The sequence below is a fragment of the Octodon degus genome, unplaced genomic scaffold (assembly GCF_000260255.1).
Source record: "Octodon degus isolate 3935 unplaced genomic scaffold, OctDeg1.0 scaffold00251, whole genome shotgun sequence".
NCBI lineage: Eukaryota > Metazoa > Chordata > Mammalia > Rodentia > Octodontidae > Octodon > Octodon degus.
This window is the reverse complement of record NW_004524827.1, coordinates 1,483,252-1,497,670: the sequence shown is the minus strand read 5'-3', so window position 1 is coordinate 1,497,670 and position 14,419 is coordinate 1,483,252. Positions and strand designations below refer to the sequence as shown.

The following is a 14,419-nucleotide window of genomic DNA, read 5'->3' as shown; positions in this document are numbered from 1 at the left end:
CCAATCCCCCAGCCCTTGGCTAATATATACTCCCGAGCCCAATCCCAGTGTGCCACGTGGGGATCGCCCATGGGTCCAGCATATGCAGAAGCGAATCATGACAGCAGCCCTGGCCATATAAGGAGTTGTTGTGCACAGAGAGCGCTCACCCACGGGGGGGTGGAAGGCGGAAACCAGTGCCATCTTGTAGGCGCGGTCCTTCGCAGCTCTCCACAACTCACTTATAGAGAACAGGGCCTAAAATTCAAATCAGTTAACGTTTGATATTTCTATATCTGACACCTTGAGCTTGAGTGTCAGTACAATGCCACAGTTTCCAATTCAGAAAAATAAAAGAACTGTTAATAACACACACACACACACACACACACACACACATTTAGTGTGACTGTCATTTACACTTCTATGTAACAGTCTAGACATACTGTACAAGGTGTTATCTAATGTGATAATTGGCAAATGGGTCTTTGCCCATATGCTGGATTTGCCTAAGAATTAGAGTTTAGGGGTTGCATACCATTATAGAAGTGACTGCCTGTGGCTTTTCTAGATTGATCAGAAGACTTATTTTTTTTTTAGAAAATAGGTATCTCAGAGGGTCAGCTCTGTATAATAGTCAATTGCTAGATATGAAACATTAGATTGGAATCTACATTCATAACTAGATGAGAATAGTCTTAATTTTTAATTGATTCTATATTTAGTTTTAAAATCCAATCTTGAGGATCATTTTGACATTACTATTTATTTAGAATTGATTTCTATTCCTTAAGTTTGAATTATGTGGACGATAGGATGCAGCCTGCAAATACTCAATCTGACTATTACCAGTGCATTTGTTAATATTTGCCAGGCATGACACTAGGTGCTTCCACATATATAACCTTAATAATAACAAATTCACTCTTTAATAACAAGGTACAATAAAGGTGACTGCCCAATTGAAAAGCAGTTTTCCATTATTTAATATGTCATGTACCAACTGCAGACATTGGAGAACTCTTTTAATCAAGTCGGTATATATGCCAACTTTTCAGTGCACCCAGATGTTTAACTAGCGGAGTAAAGAGATAATGTGCTAATAAGAGGCTGAGAACAATGTATTGGAGTTCAAGAGAGTAGTGGCATCGAAATCTATTGAAAAACTATCAACATAATTTTCTGAATGAGAGACAAAAGGGGAAAAGAAGGAAATTTTTTTTAAAAAATCCACAATTAAAATTTACCATCAGTGCAAAAGAAATATGTGTATGGAGAAATAGAAATATACTGAACAAATAGGGAAAGCAAGAGGGGAAAGCAAACAGCTTTTTAAATCAAAGTAGTGTCTATGGTACAGGGAATTTGAAAGGACCACATGTGGGGAAAAATATTTCCTGGGTGCCGTAGGGCTGCTGTTCCAAATGCCTACTCTCGTGGTGTTTCTGGCTTTCATTGCCCCCAGCTGTGGTACATATCCCTCCAGCTCAACAGGAACAGCCAAGTGGGGGACAGAGAGCAAGTAAAGAAACTGCAGGAAACCAGTGCCAGTAAATTTCAACAGCAGAGCTAAGGAGCCAGGGATCCATCTGAATCTTCCTATTCCACTGCAAACCAAAAAGATTAGCATCTTTGTATTTACCCTTGTTGAACAGCTGAATTAGAGCCTCTTGCCTTCTTTAAGGACACTGGAAGGGTGTTAAATTTTTGCTTATTAGGTATGAGATGAAGTATCCATCTATTCAATTAATCACTCCACTTCCTCCTTGCATGGCATCGTCTTATAGCACTGTGCTTCTCACATTTTACTAGTCAGAGTCAGCTGTCTGCACATAGCTATTTTTCTAACCTGTGCGCTTCTAAAGCCTTTATCTAAAACCTTTATCTTTCTCTCTTTAACTTCAGAAGCATGTAACACAACATTTTATACCTATTAGATTCTCATTAGTCTCTTTCAACAAGTAACCTTTGTGCCCTACATAATTCAGGTTTGAGGCTAAAGCCTTGCAGATAGTACACCAACAAATAGTGAAGCCATTATATGATTTTCCCATTCTTGGTACAGCAGTGGACTAAGAAGTTTGAAAGAAATGGTGAAGGCTCAGAAAATGAAAGAATAACTTATCACATTCACTTAGTTCACATTTCTCAGTGATTGTATAAAAAACAGCTGCTAAGCATAAGTAAATGTAGCTTCTTCTGTAAGTTGTTCTGTAACCTCGATGTATGACTAAATCAACCTGGTTAAGCCTACATACTCCCAGGCCCCATAGAAATTCTTATTCAGTAGGTGGAGCTCAAGCAAATGCATATTTAATAAGGTCCCCAGGTAAATAACTTAACATTTGAAAACCACTGGCCTAGATATTTTGCCACCACGAAAATCTCAATTTATATTTTGGGAGTTACTAGTAGACAACAAAATTGGGAAGTACTTTTTTAAGAATACAAACATATTTGAGTTGGTAAATACTTGCTAACTGTATAGATGTGCAATGTGAGAGGAATTCAAAAGAGCTATAAGAAATAATTTCCATTTCGAAAGAATGGTCTCATTGAAAAAGATAGAACCTTGTAAAGGGGGGTACCTAAAAGATTGCTCCACCTAAAAGCAAAAGTATAACATTAGAAACTTTATTCTCCAGTTGATAAATGCTGGAGAATTTCAAAAGCAGAGATTTATGAACAAAATAGTTTTCATTTCTCTCAGGTGCCATATAAATTCTGTGAGCTATAACTCATGAAAAACATGAAAATTTGAGAGATTATAAACTCAAATGTTATTGGTTATCTTCATGTTCTATTTTTTTTCTCCATTTTGTAAATCTTAAGCCATATAATTTCTCTTGAAGCTAAATATCAAAATGGATTTGGGATTCTTTTTCCAGATGGTTTGACCGACTGTGTGGACCCTGATTGTTGTCAACAAAGCAACTGTTATGCAAGTCCTCTCTGTCAGGGCTCACCAGATCCTCTTGACCTCATTCAGCAAAGCCAACCCCTCTTCTCTCAGCACACTTCAAGACTCTTCTATGACCGAATCAAATTCCTCACTGGCAAGGACAGTACTCATGTCATTCCTCCAGAGCTCTCATTCGACAGCAGGTATAATTATTTATCTATGTATTTCATTACATAATGTATAGAGCTTGTGTTTTCCCTTAACTTTGAAAGGAAGGTGTCTTCTAAAGATGAAGGTACTTTTCATTCCGTAAAATCCATACTGATATCTTTCTTAGGACTTCTCTCTAATGCCTAATTCCTTACTAATTTAAGGGGAAGAAATCATATGAGAAGTGAGACAGGAAAAAAATTAGAAAAAACAACAAATTCTAGGACAAAAAGAAGTATTAAATAGCACATTCAATTCAAGGAAGGGAAGAAAGTGAGGGCCAGTGTAAGACAGAAGATAAGTCATTGTGACCCAGAGCAGAGTACTTGTGCAATGGACAGTCTTAAACCCCCATGGTTTGGATTCATGCTTCAGCAACAATGCTTGCCAGAAGTTCACAGAGTGAACAAACCTCTTACTCATGATGGTTAATGCCCGTTTTCTCCCCCTGGTTTGATTGAGTCTCCTTATTCTTGTGTAAAATATAAATTCAGAATGATAGGCCTCCATCCAGTGGTCTCAACTATGACAGATATATCCTACCTGTCTGTAAAGATTCAGGCCTTTTCCAAGAAAAGTAATTGAAGACAAACAATTTAACTATATGTCCTTTAAGAAAACATGGCATTTTCATGTGAGGTACCTTTGCAAAGAAGAAGTCCAATTCTTATTGCCTACATAAATAATAATGGTTATAATACTTTATATCTATATTGTAATTTTAGTTTACAAATCACTTTAAGCATATATTGTATTCCACAGTATCTCTATAAAATAGATAATTGTATTAGGTATAGTTTATGTGTGAAAAAAACTGTGTTTCAGAGAGATTAACTTACTTGCCCAAAATTACACAGACAACAAATTTGCATTGTACCAACACCTACAATCTTTTTGTTGTATCACAGTTGTCCCATTTCCACTTGCCCTTAAATACGTCTAGTGACATGCATCAAATTTATCCTATAAAAATGTGCTTTTGCCAACACAAGACACAGACAAATCAAGTGACTTCTTTAAAATCTACTTAAATTTAGTACATTTCAATGAAATAATTTACAGACTTCAGTGTGAATGATCAACTTTTTTGTAAAAGAATACAATTGAATGATATGAAATGGGCGTTTTATTACATGTAAGTTGTGCATTTGTTATGTGTCAGACCTTAAACTAAGCCTTTATATATGCTCTTGCATTTGATCCTTATAAAAATTCCACACAGTACTATTATATTACAAGCCCCCCTTTCCAGTTGTGAGGAAACAAGAAGTGAGATGTCAAGCTACTTGCCCAAGATTACAGTCAATACAAGTTGGAACTGAGAAAGACTAGTGTTGAAAGCCCTATCTGTAAACCTCAGCACTGAGGCGCTTTGGCTACATAGAGAGCTGGGGAGGATGACCCTGACAATATTTAAGAATCCCCTCTGATTCTGGGGATGGTCTCTTCAAACAGATATATGACACTTATTGCCATAATCAGATGAATCACTTTGCTTTTATGACATACAATTGAGAGATAGCTGCATTGACAAAAGGTGACCAACAAAGCTGACTCGGTGCTGAGCAATTCCATAATCAGAAGTTTTTGGAGCTAAAGACAGTAGCATACAAATGACTAGGTGTTACAAGGACACACAAAGGTTAAATGACACTCCATCATTCTGCATCCAAAGGAGACTAGATTTTCTGATTCTAAGTAAGCTTCACCAGGATGTGAGAGTACACAAAACATGTGCCTTCTGTGCCCCAAGACTGTGTGACATCAGTGCCAACTTGCAGCTTGCTTATAAAGTCTTTAGCAAATTCAACTCAGTGATCATCTTTTCCTAAATGCAATTTGCCCTGTGGCCCAATTTCTTCCTTCAGTCTACTCTAAACATGACTACAAAGTAAACCACATATTCTACGTACACTGTATGACTTATTACTTTTTAATAATGTAAATAGGTGAACAGAAGCATTATTGATCTTCAGTGTCTAAGCATTTAATCACTATTAATAATGTAAAAGGTTTTTATAAATATGTAAAAACAAGAGTACATTAAAGTAAATGACAGCAGTAATTTGCAAAGCCAGACGTTTCACTCACCATCACTAATGGAGAAATGCATTTAGAAAACGAAATTCTACCAGGCTTAGTGCAACCACTGACAGCAAGGTCTGGCTAGACTTATTTCTCTATTTTGTAACCATTGAGAAGCTGATCCCTACATCAATCTATGTCAGGAATTTACATCAGAAGCTGCTTCAAAGCATCAATGAGTGTATTTTCCTTGACCTGACATTTTTGAAATTAGAAGATCTAAACTGAAAATTGAAATATTTACCTTCTATAGAAAATTCACAAATCTTGGAATCTCTGGCCCATGGACATGGCACAGGTAATCTGGAGCTGAAGGCCAGCTGCCATGCAGGTTGGGACATGTCATACCTTTCTAGCTTACCACTCACTTTACCTTCTACCTCGCTCACTTCTCCCATGTACAATGTCATGTCTGGCATTGTTGGTGTTTCAGCTCATGATGTCTGTTCTGAACATGTGCACGTGTGTGCACTCACACGTGAGCTGGGAATTGAAGATTAAAGTTGCAGCATTTGCACTGAGCTATATTCTCAGCTCTTTTTCTTTTTAGAAACTGTCTTACTAAGTTACCTAAGCTGGTTCAAACTCATATCCTCCTGCCTCAGCATCCCAAAGTGCCAAAGTGGCCTACATTTTTTCTACATCTTTGCTTGGAAAGATCTCTCATGTGCAAGGCAGGTAGAAGATGTTTTCTGGTCTCTTTTACTGAGATCTTTTAAACATCTAATGCATCATTTTTGCTCAGTATTGAACTCTTGATGATTTCGGTTTAAAAGCAGAAACAGGATGACTGAATATGAAATAGAAATGACATTAAGGGAAGAGTAGTTCTATCCTCAGTTCACAGAATTCCTGTGTAGACTTCATGAATAAATTGGTGTCTATTCTGCCTTATGCTTTAAGCTAATAAATTCCTTTGGAGCAAGGGCTATTAGTATATGGTGTCTTGTATCCCACTAATAATTATATCAGATAATTCAGATCGCACAATACAAGAAGAATCTATACATGGACAAGCATTTATCTGATTATTACGTCTATCACTTAGAATATGTGTTAATATGGTGTGAAGATTTAAAAATTCACAGTAGTGTTGCCTCTTTGGCTCACCACTGATGGAATGCCTATCACTTATTGGAAAGTTCTAGAACTAACTAAACTTAGCATACCCCAAGCCCACAACAGTGCTCTAATAAGTTAAAAAAAAAATGAAGAGAGTAATCAAGATGACAGACTTTTTCTCTTTCTAATTTTCTACAAATTTGCTCCATTTCAGTTTCTTAGCTCATATTGAGGTATACATTGTTAATTATGAATTTCTTGAATTGATTAATCTTAAATTCCATGAGGACAAGGACCAAGTCTAATTTGCTCTCACTGTTTTAAAGATCTGTTGCTGTATGTCAATCTACATCAATTGATGCATTAAAATAATCAATTCTCATTGTATCCTATGATGTTGTGGGTGAGGAATTCAGGCAGGACATGAATAAGATGGCTTATCTCTGCCCCATGATATTTGGGACATTTGTAGGGATGAGTCAAATGGCCAGGGACTACAATAAATGGGAAGCAGATTTCAATCTCTCTCTCTCTCTCTCTCTCTCTCTCTCTCTCTCTCTCTCTCTCTCTCTGTCTCTCCTCGCTCTTACTCTCTCGCTCTCTCACTTTCTCACTCTCTCTCTCTCACTCTCTCTTTCTCTCCTCTCTCTCCACACACACAATCTACCTATTGGCTACTTGGATGGCCTGCTGTCATGTGAACCAGCCTTAGATTAGTTAGCACTATTTGGTGACTCAGGACCACAAGAATGAGTGTTCCAGAGAGACAGCAAATGGAAAATTGACAGTTTCTTAGGGTCTAGGTTTAGAAGTTGCCACAGAGTCATTGGTGTTAGATATTGCTTGTCAAGGCACTCAAAGAGCTTGTCCAGTTTCAAAAAAAAGGAACACATATCTCACCTCTGGATGCAAGAAATATCAAAGAATTCCACAGTGGTTGCTCCAGCCCCAAGTCCCAACTACAGTGGAGAAGGGTTCCTTTTTCCCCACAGCCTCTCCAGCATTTGTTATTGGTTGATTTCTTAATGATAGCCATTCTTTCTGGGGTGCGGTGGAATCTCAGCAATTTTTTAAGTTGCATGTCTCAAATGATCAGTAATGCAGAACATTTTTCATATATTTATTTGACATTTGTATTTCTGTGAAGTGTATACTCATCTCAGAAGCCCAGTTTTAGATTACATCTTTGAATTTGAAGTGTCTATTTTTTTTTCCTTTATGTGTTCTGGGTATTAGTTCTTTTTCTGAAAAACAGCTGATATAATTTTTCCCACTCTATGAGTTCTTCTTTCACTTTGTTGGTGATTTATTTTGCTGTGTAAATGCTCTTTAATAAGATGAGATACCAGGTGTTGATTCTTTGTGATAATTCCTATACCACCAAGGTTTTGTTCACAAAGCCTTTACCTACACTTATGTCTTCCACAGTTGTACTAATTCTCTCATCCAGAAGATTTGGTGTTCCTATTGTATTATTGAGGTCCTTGGTTCATTGTGACTTTAGTTTAGTGCATGGTGAGAGATATAAGTTTAGTTTTAGTCTTTGGCATGTGGAAGGTCTTTTTCCAGCACTATTTTTAAAGAGGCTATCCTTCTTCCAGTGAACATATTTGCCCTTTTATCAAAGATCAGGTGGCAGAGCACATTTTGGAGTTGTTTCTGAATCTTCTAATCCATCCCATTAATCTTCATGTCTATCTTTTTCATTTTCCAAGTGCCATGCTGCTTTTTTAAATCACACTAGCTCTGTAATATACTTTAAGATCAAAGACTGTGATGTCTTTTGACTTGCCTTTATTGCCCAGAATTGCTATTGCTCTTTGAGGTCTCTTTTGATTCCAAATGAATTTGAAGAATATTTTCTCAAGTTCTGTAAGGTATAAGGTATGTTAATGGTATTTTGATTGAGATCATATTAACTTTATATAGAATTTTTGGGATTAGAGCCATTTTCACTGTCATTTCTTCCTACCCAGGAGTAAGGGTTATCTTTCCAGTTTCTGATATCCTCCTTGATCTCCTTTTTCAGTGTACTATAATTTTCAAGTGTACTCTCTTTTTTGATGATATTATAAAGGGTATTGTTTCTATAATTTCTCATTGCGTCTGTTGTTTGTGTATAGGATGGAATTGATTTTTGAGTTTTGACTATATCCATCTATTCTACTGAATTTGGTTATTAAATTCAGAAGTCTTCTTTTTTTTCAGAACCAGGTATTGAACTCAGGCTCTTGCGCTTGCCAGGGAAGTGTTTATTCCACTGAGCCATCTCCCCAGCCCCAAATTCAGAAGTCTTTTGGTGGAATTTTTGTCATCTTCTATTTGGTATATCATGTCGTGTTCAAATGATGATAATTTAACTTCCTTTTTCATACCTAAGTTACTTTTCTCATTGGTGAGACAAAATTCCTGATGTTCAACATTAAGGGAGGAAAAGATTTTTCACTCATAGTTTGTGGAGGTTTCAGTCCACAATCGGTTGGATCCAAGGCAGGGTGGCCTGTCCAAGGGGCAATGGCCATGGAAGACAGCAAAAGCAACAAGAGCAAAAGGGAAAAAGAAACCTCTTTCTGCCCTTATTTATCATATCCAGATGACTGGGCTTAGGTCATTTCCAGTCTAATAAGTTACCCAGCCTTAATCGCAGCATTGCACCATGAATCAGTAACAAACTCTAGATTCAGCCCCCTCTGAAAAAGCCTGTGCCCCATAATTACATGAGGCTTTGGGAAGGCAAATATACCTAAACTATAACACTATCTATACTCCTTTTATTTTATTTTCATGTCTAATGGCTCTGAATAATTTTCTCAGAACTATATTGAATAGAACTGGTCATAGTGGGCATCTTTGTCTTGTTCCAGATATTTGGAGATTCCTCATAAAACTAGAATTAAGGGTCCCATTTGATCCATCTATTTCCATTCTGAGTATCTTCCCAAAAGAATGAAAAGCATCATAGCACAGCAATATATGTGGACTCATGTTGATAGCAGAAGTTTATGATAGTTAAATTTTGTGTTATGGTTTGTGTCTAGTTGTCTCCCCAAAGCCTCATGCAGTCATGGGGCAGGGACTTCTAGAGTTTGAGACTAACTCATGATCCACTGGAATTATGGGTCTTAGTACTGCTGGTATTATGAATGTGAGAACTACACCCAGCCTTGGGGCAGATAACCTGAATGTAACATAAGAGAGACAGGGAGACAGACTTCCTCTCTGTGGCCATTTTGTTGCTGCTACTCTTCCATTTTTCTCATGGTCTACCACCATGACTGCCCGCTGCCATGTGTCAGTCTGACTTGGAGGCAGCTGAGTATGAACTGATACCTCCAGTGACTGTAAGCTAAATAAACCTTTCCTTCCTTCATTTTGGGTGTCAGGTATTTGTCCCAGCAATGAAAGAAGAGTAACAGACATCTTGGAAGCAATACAAATGCCTATCAGCTGAGGAATGGATAAAAAAAGATGTGTGCTTTTTCATAGAATAGACTATTACTCAGTCATAAAGAATGATAAAATTGAGAAATATATAGCTAAGTTGATGGACATTGAAACCTTATTCATAATTGAAATAAATCAGATACACATGTGCAAATATTGAATTATCCCTCTGATGTGAGAAACTGAAAATGTAAATAACAAAAATGCAAAGAAGATATTGTAGAACAGGAAGAAACTCTTCAAAATCAAAAACAAATGAGGTGGAGGGGGAAAAGAAGGAAGAGAAAGGAAAAAATAGAAAAAAAGTATAAATTGACAACAGAGCCTTGTGAATGATGGGAAGGGGGTCTGAAATAAGAGGATAAGAACGGGAAAAAAAGAGGAATGAAGATATGTCATGTACAGATACAAATTCCCTATGATGAATGTGATCTGCTAAATTCTACCAATAAATTTAAATAAAGTAAAAAGTGCCAATAATTTATTTTTACCAAGTGGCAAATTTCTCGCACCATATAAATCATTTTCTTCAACTTACTGTGCTCTTAATGAACTGTATTCACAAAAACAAATGAGTTCGGATTGGATTTCAGTTGTATTTTTCTGAATTTCCCCTACCATACATAGTATCAGTGGAGGCATTTCATTTAAGGAAAACTAGTGACCCAAAGAACTTTGTGCTTGCATATTGTATTATAATGAAAAGGAAATCAAGTCGGAAACAGAAGTATCAGAGAAATTTTTACCAACTTTAGTCTACCACACAGCTATATCCCCAGGTCTTACTAGAATACTTGCTACAGAGAAGGTAAAATATGAAGTACAGAGTAAGTGATTGAGTGAGTAAGTAAGTGAGTGAGTGAGTGAGCAAGTGAGTGACTTAGTAGTGTTGATTTTAAAGTAGAAGTACTCTGCTCACATTTGCTAATGAAAAACTCATTTTGTTTGCCTGGAACACACATATTAGGATTGAAAGGCAATGCCCATTTTAAAAAGCAGCCTAAAGGTAAGATTACAATTCTTCAAACAGCAGAGGAACTAAATTCCTAAAAGATGAAGTATGAATGTAACCATTCATAAGTAATTATTCTTTATTTTTTAACTCCTAAGATCTTCCATCTCTGTCACCGACTCTCAATAGTTGACATAATTTGTAACTGCATACAAACCAATAAATATTTGTGACTTAAACAAACTAAATAATCAAAATTTAGCACATAGAAAATAAAAAGCAAAGTCAAGAAGATAAAGGAAGGCATTTTGCAATTCCAAAGCAAGTTCTAAGAAAAATATCAGTAAGCATCATAATTATCCCCATTCTCTGAACCCAGCTATAATTCTTGTTTATGTAAAAACAACATCCAGACTCGCGATTGACTCCGAGGTTTTCATGGCACTGTCCACTTCTCACTTGAAGGCATAAAACTCACTATAACTATTTTTTCCTATTTTTATTTATAAAGAACACAACTCCTTCTGACACAGATACAAATTCTCACACACACCAAGGAGAAGTCCGTTACAACAAGAACAACATAATAAATTCTACCTGTACTTCGGCAAAGCCAAAAACTTAAAAGTCAGTAGGAAGGTTGCTGTTTTCTGACTCACTTAGATATGTGTTGTGATTATTTTTTCACTAGAAAACCAAAGAGAAGAGCCTCAAACAAAGTACTACAAATGCTTTAAGCCTACAATTCTTGGCAAATTCTACCTGCCCACATTCTCCTTTTTCTTTGCCATATGATACTCAATAATAAGATCTTAATTCTTGTTCCTAATTAACTATGACACCTGGCAATGGCCATAGTACTCATCACAATTTGTTTAATAAAACATGTTTTCTATACTCAGTTCAGCTGGGAATGTATGCTATTTGAAATTCTGTGAACAGAAAAACAAGTTATTGACCTAAGAATGACATTAAGGAAAAGTTTCAGAAAGATAATCACTGCTAAAGAAGTTGCTGACCTTAAATAACTTGGCAGATATTACTCATTGTTTTCAAGTATATTTTATTAAACTTTTCATATTTCCAGGGTAACTGACAACTTCATAAGTCCTCAAACACCTCTGCCATTCTTAATGTCATATTATATCCTGATAATGAATCAATTTTCAAAAGAATAGTGAGTATATATCTACTCATTAATTAAACAAATACATTTTGAGAATCCACTCTATACCAAGAATTGTGTAGATGCAGCAGGCAAACAAAAGACATATGGTCCTTTTAATCACAGAGTTTATAATCTGTTCATAGAGGCAGTCAAATATCAAAATTTGATCATTCTACATTATAATGGTTTGGTATATTAAAAATGGTAGCAAATTTTTTATTTGATATCTCTCATCTAGAAGCAGGGTATATGTTCTTCTGAGGTAGAAAGCTAGGATGGAGACTAAACTGGCTGGAAAGGAAGGCATGATCAGATACCAAAACACTAGCACAGGGCAATTCTCACAACCCTGTACATAGACTGCTCAGGCAAACTGGAGTATGCTTTTCATAGGACAACCTCTGTATGTGACCTCAGTGTGGGAAATAGATAAAAGAGACAGATGCCATTAGGGACTCACCATGGGTGCCTTTTCACAATAGTCTGCCCTGCACTTAGGTTAGTATTATGGCTTGTGTCTAAATGTCCCCCTGAAGCCTGATGTAGTGACTAGTGGGGTTTTTTCAGAATTAACACATCTAGAATGTGTGATGCTAGGACTGATTCATGATGCAATGCAAGAATCAAGGGTGCTAGGATTAAGGGTGTGATGTACCCTGGATAAGATAAAATATAAGGACTAGAAAGAGCTGTGGTCATCCCATGTTGCTTTGCTATCTTATACCTTCCATGAACAGTTGCTCCTCTGTGATGTCTCCTCTGTCGTGCCACCATGAGGTAGAGCCAGCTAATCAAGGACTGGAACCTTCAACAAACTGCGAGCTAAATAAACCTTTCCTCCCCTAACTTTGGGTGTCAGGCATTTTGTCTCAGCAACATGAAAATAATTAAGACAGATAAGGTGTACTTTTATCTTTATTTGTATTTTCTTCCCTTTTTACTTGAACCAAACTTGCTCTGCAGAGCACCACCCCATTCTTTTTATTTTTCTCTACCTCTAATAAATATAAAACTGTGCTACCATTTTAGATTGTTTTGTTCAGTTCTTTGATCAGGACAGAAGAGACCTAAAATCATCCCTAACCATAGACTGCAGCACCACACAAGGTGGTAATACGTTCTCTTTATTCTGGGCATGAGTACGTGTATCTTTAGTTATAGTGTACCTCATAAATACTTACTGTCATATCAATTCAAATTTAAGAATGAGAAAAGTATTCAGTAAATGCAAAATTAATTAAAATATTTACAAATTGCAAAATGTTCTCTGAAAAATGGAATACCAGGCTTCTTAGGGAACCTGGAGATCTTCAACTCAGTGGTATTAAATTCAACTGATTTGTTGAACATAAATATATATGACAAAATCATTCTACCAAATAAAACGAAGTCTTTAAACAATTACAGAGAGAAACTGACCTCAAGTTTCCAGCAATAACCCAGAAATGGAAAAAAAATCAGACTACCCCAAAATTCAAAGACCTAATCCAAAAATGGCCACCTGAGATGAATAGGCACGTCCCAGATGAAAAAATGTAAATGGCAATAAATATATGAAAAAAAAATGTTTTACATCACTGGGCATTCAAGAGATGCAAATTATTATTATTATTTTTAATTTTAGGGAGGCATCTACATGTTGTTCAGGGTCTCACTACTAGATCGGACTCATAGTGATCCACCTATTTACAGCCTCCCAAGAGCTAAGATCACAGGTGCATGCAAACATGCTCATTCCCAAGGGAGGGGCCAGCATGGCAGGCCCAGGGATCAAACCCCTGGGCCCTGCACCTGCTTGCAGGTGCTTTAATCTGCTGAGCTATGTGGCTGGCCTTAGGAGATGCAAATTAAAACAGCATTGAGATTCTCACCCCAGAAAGAGTGGCTATCATCAAGAAATCAACCAATAACAAATACCGAAGGGGTTGTGGGGGAAAAGGAACCCTTCTCCACTGTTGGTGGGAATGTAGACTGGTGCAATCACTAAAGAAATAAGTGTGAAGTTTCCTCAAAAAACTAGGAATAGTTATCCAATTTGACCCAGCTATTCCCCTTCTGGGTATCTTCTCTGAAGAATAAAAAACATCATACCACAATGATATATGTGCACCTAAGTTTATAGTAGCACAATCTATAATAGCTAAACATACCTTGAAAACAACCCAAATGCCCATCAACCCAAGAGTGGATAAAAAAAAAGGTGTGGTCTTTTTATACAGTGGAGTACTACTCAGCCATAAAAAGAAAATAAACTTGAAACATTTATCGATAAATAGATACAACTTGAGACCATACTCCTTAGGGAAAGAAATCAAATTCACAAGTGTAAACAGCATGTTGTCTCCCTGGTGTGAGAAACTGAAAGAATTAAATAACACCCAAAATGTACAAAAGATATTGTGAAATGGGAAGAAGTAGTTCACAAAAAAAATTAAGTAGGTGGGGCAAAGGCAAAAGAAAAGAAAATATACAAAATAATTATACTGGGGGGGCTGCCCATTACCTCAGTTTTTTTTTATTTTTTCTCTACAGTTTTATTGATAAACATATAGCAATGAGACAGTTTCAAATCAAATCGGAAGTACAGTTTCAACAAATAATACACTGCATATATTCT

At 36.5% G+C, this 14,419-nt stretch overlaps 1 protein-coding gene across 3 annotated transcripts in view; it reads left to right on the top strand.

The window, feature by feature from the left end:
- Tenm1 (teneurin transmembrane protein 1) overlaps positions 1-14,419 on the top strand; it is a 713,845-nt gene that overhangs the window by 522,327 nt on the left and 177,099 nt on the right. For all 3 annotated transcript variants that reach the window (XM_004646075.1, XM_004646076.1, XM_004646074.1), the window contains exon 15: positions 2,868-3,084. In XM_004646075.1, coding sequence (XP_004646132.1) covers positions 2,868-3,084 — 217 coding nt within the window. The remainder of the gene's footprint in view (positions 1-2,867; positions 3,085-14,419) is intronic.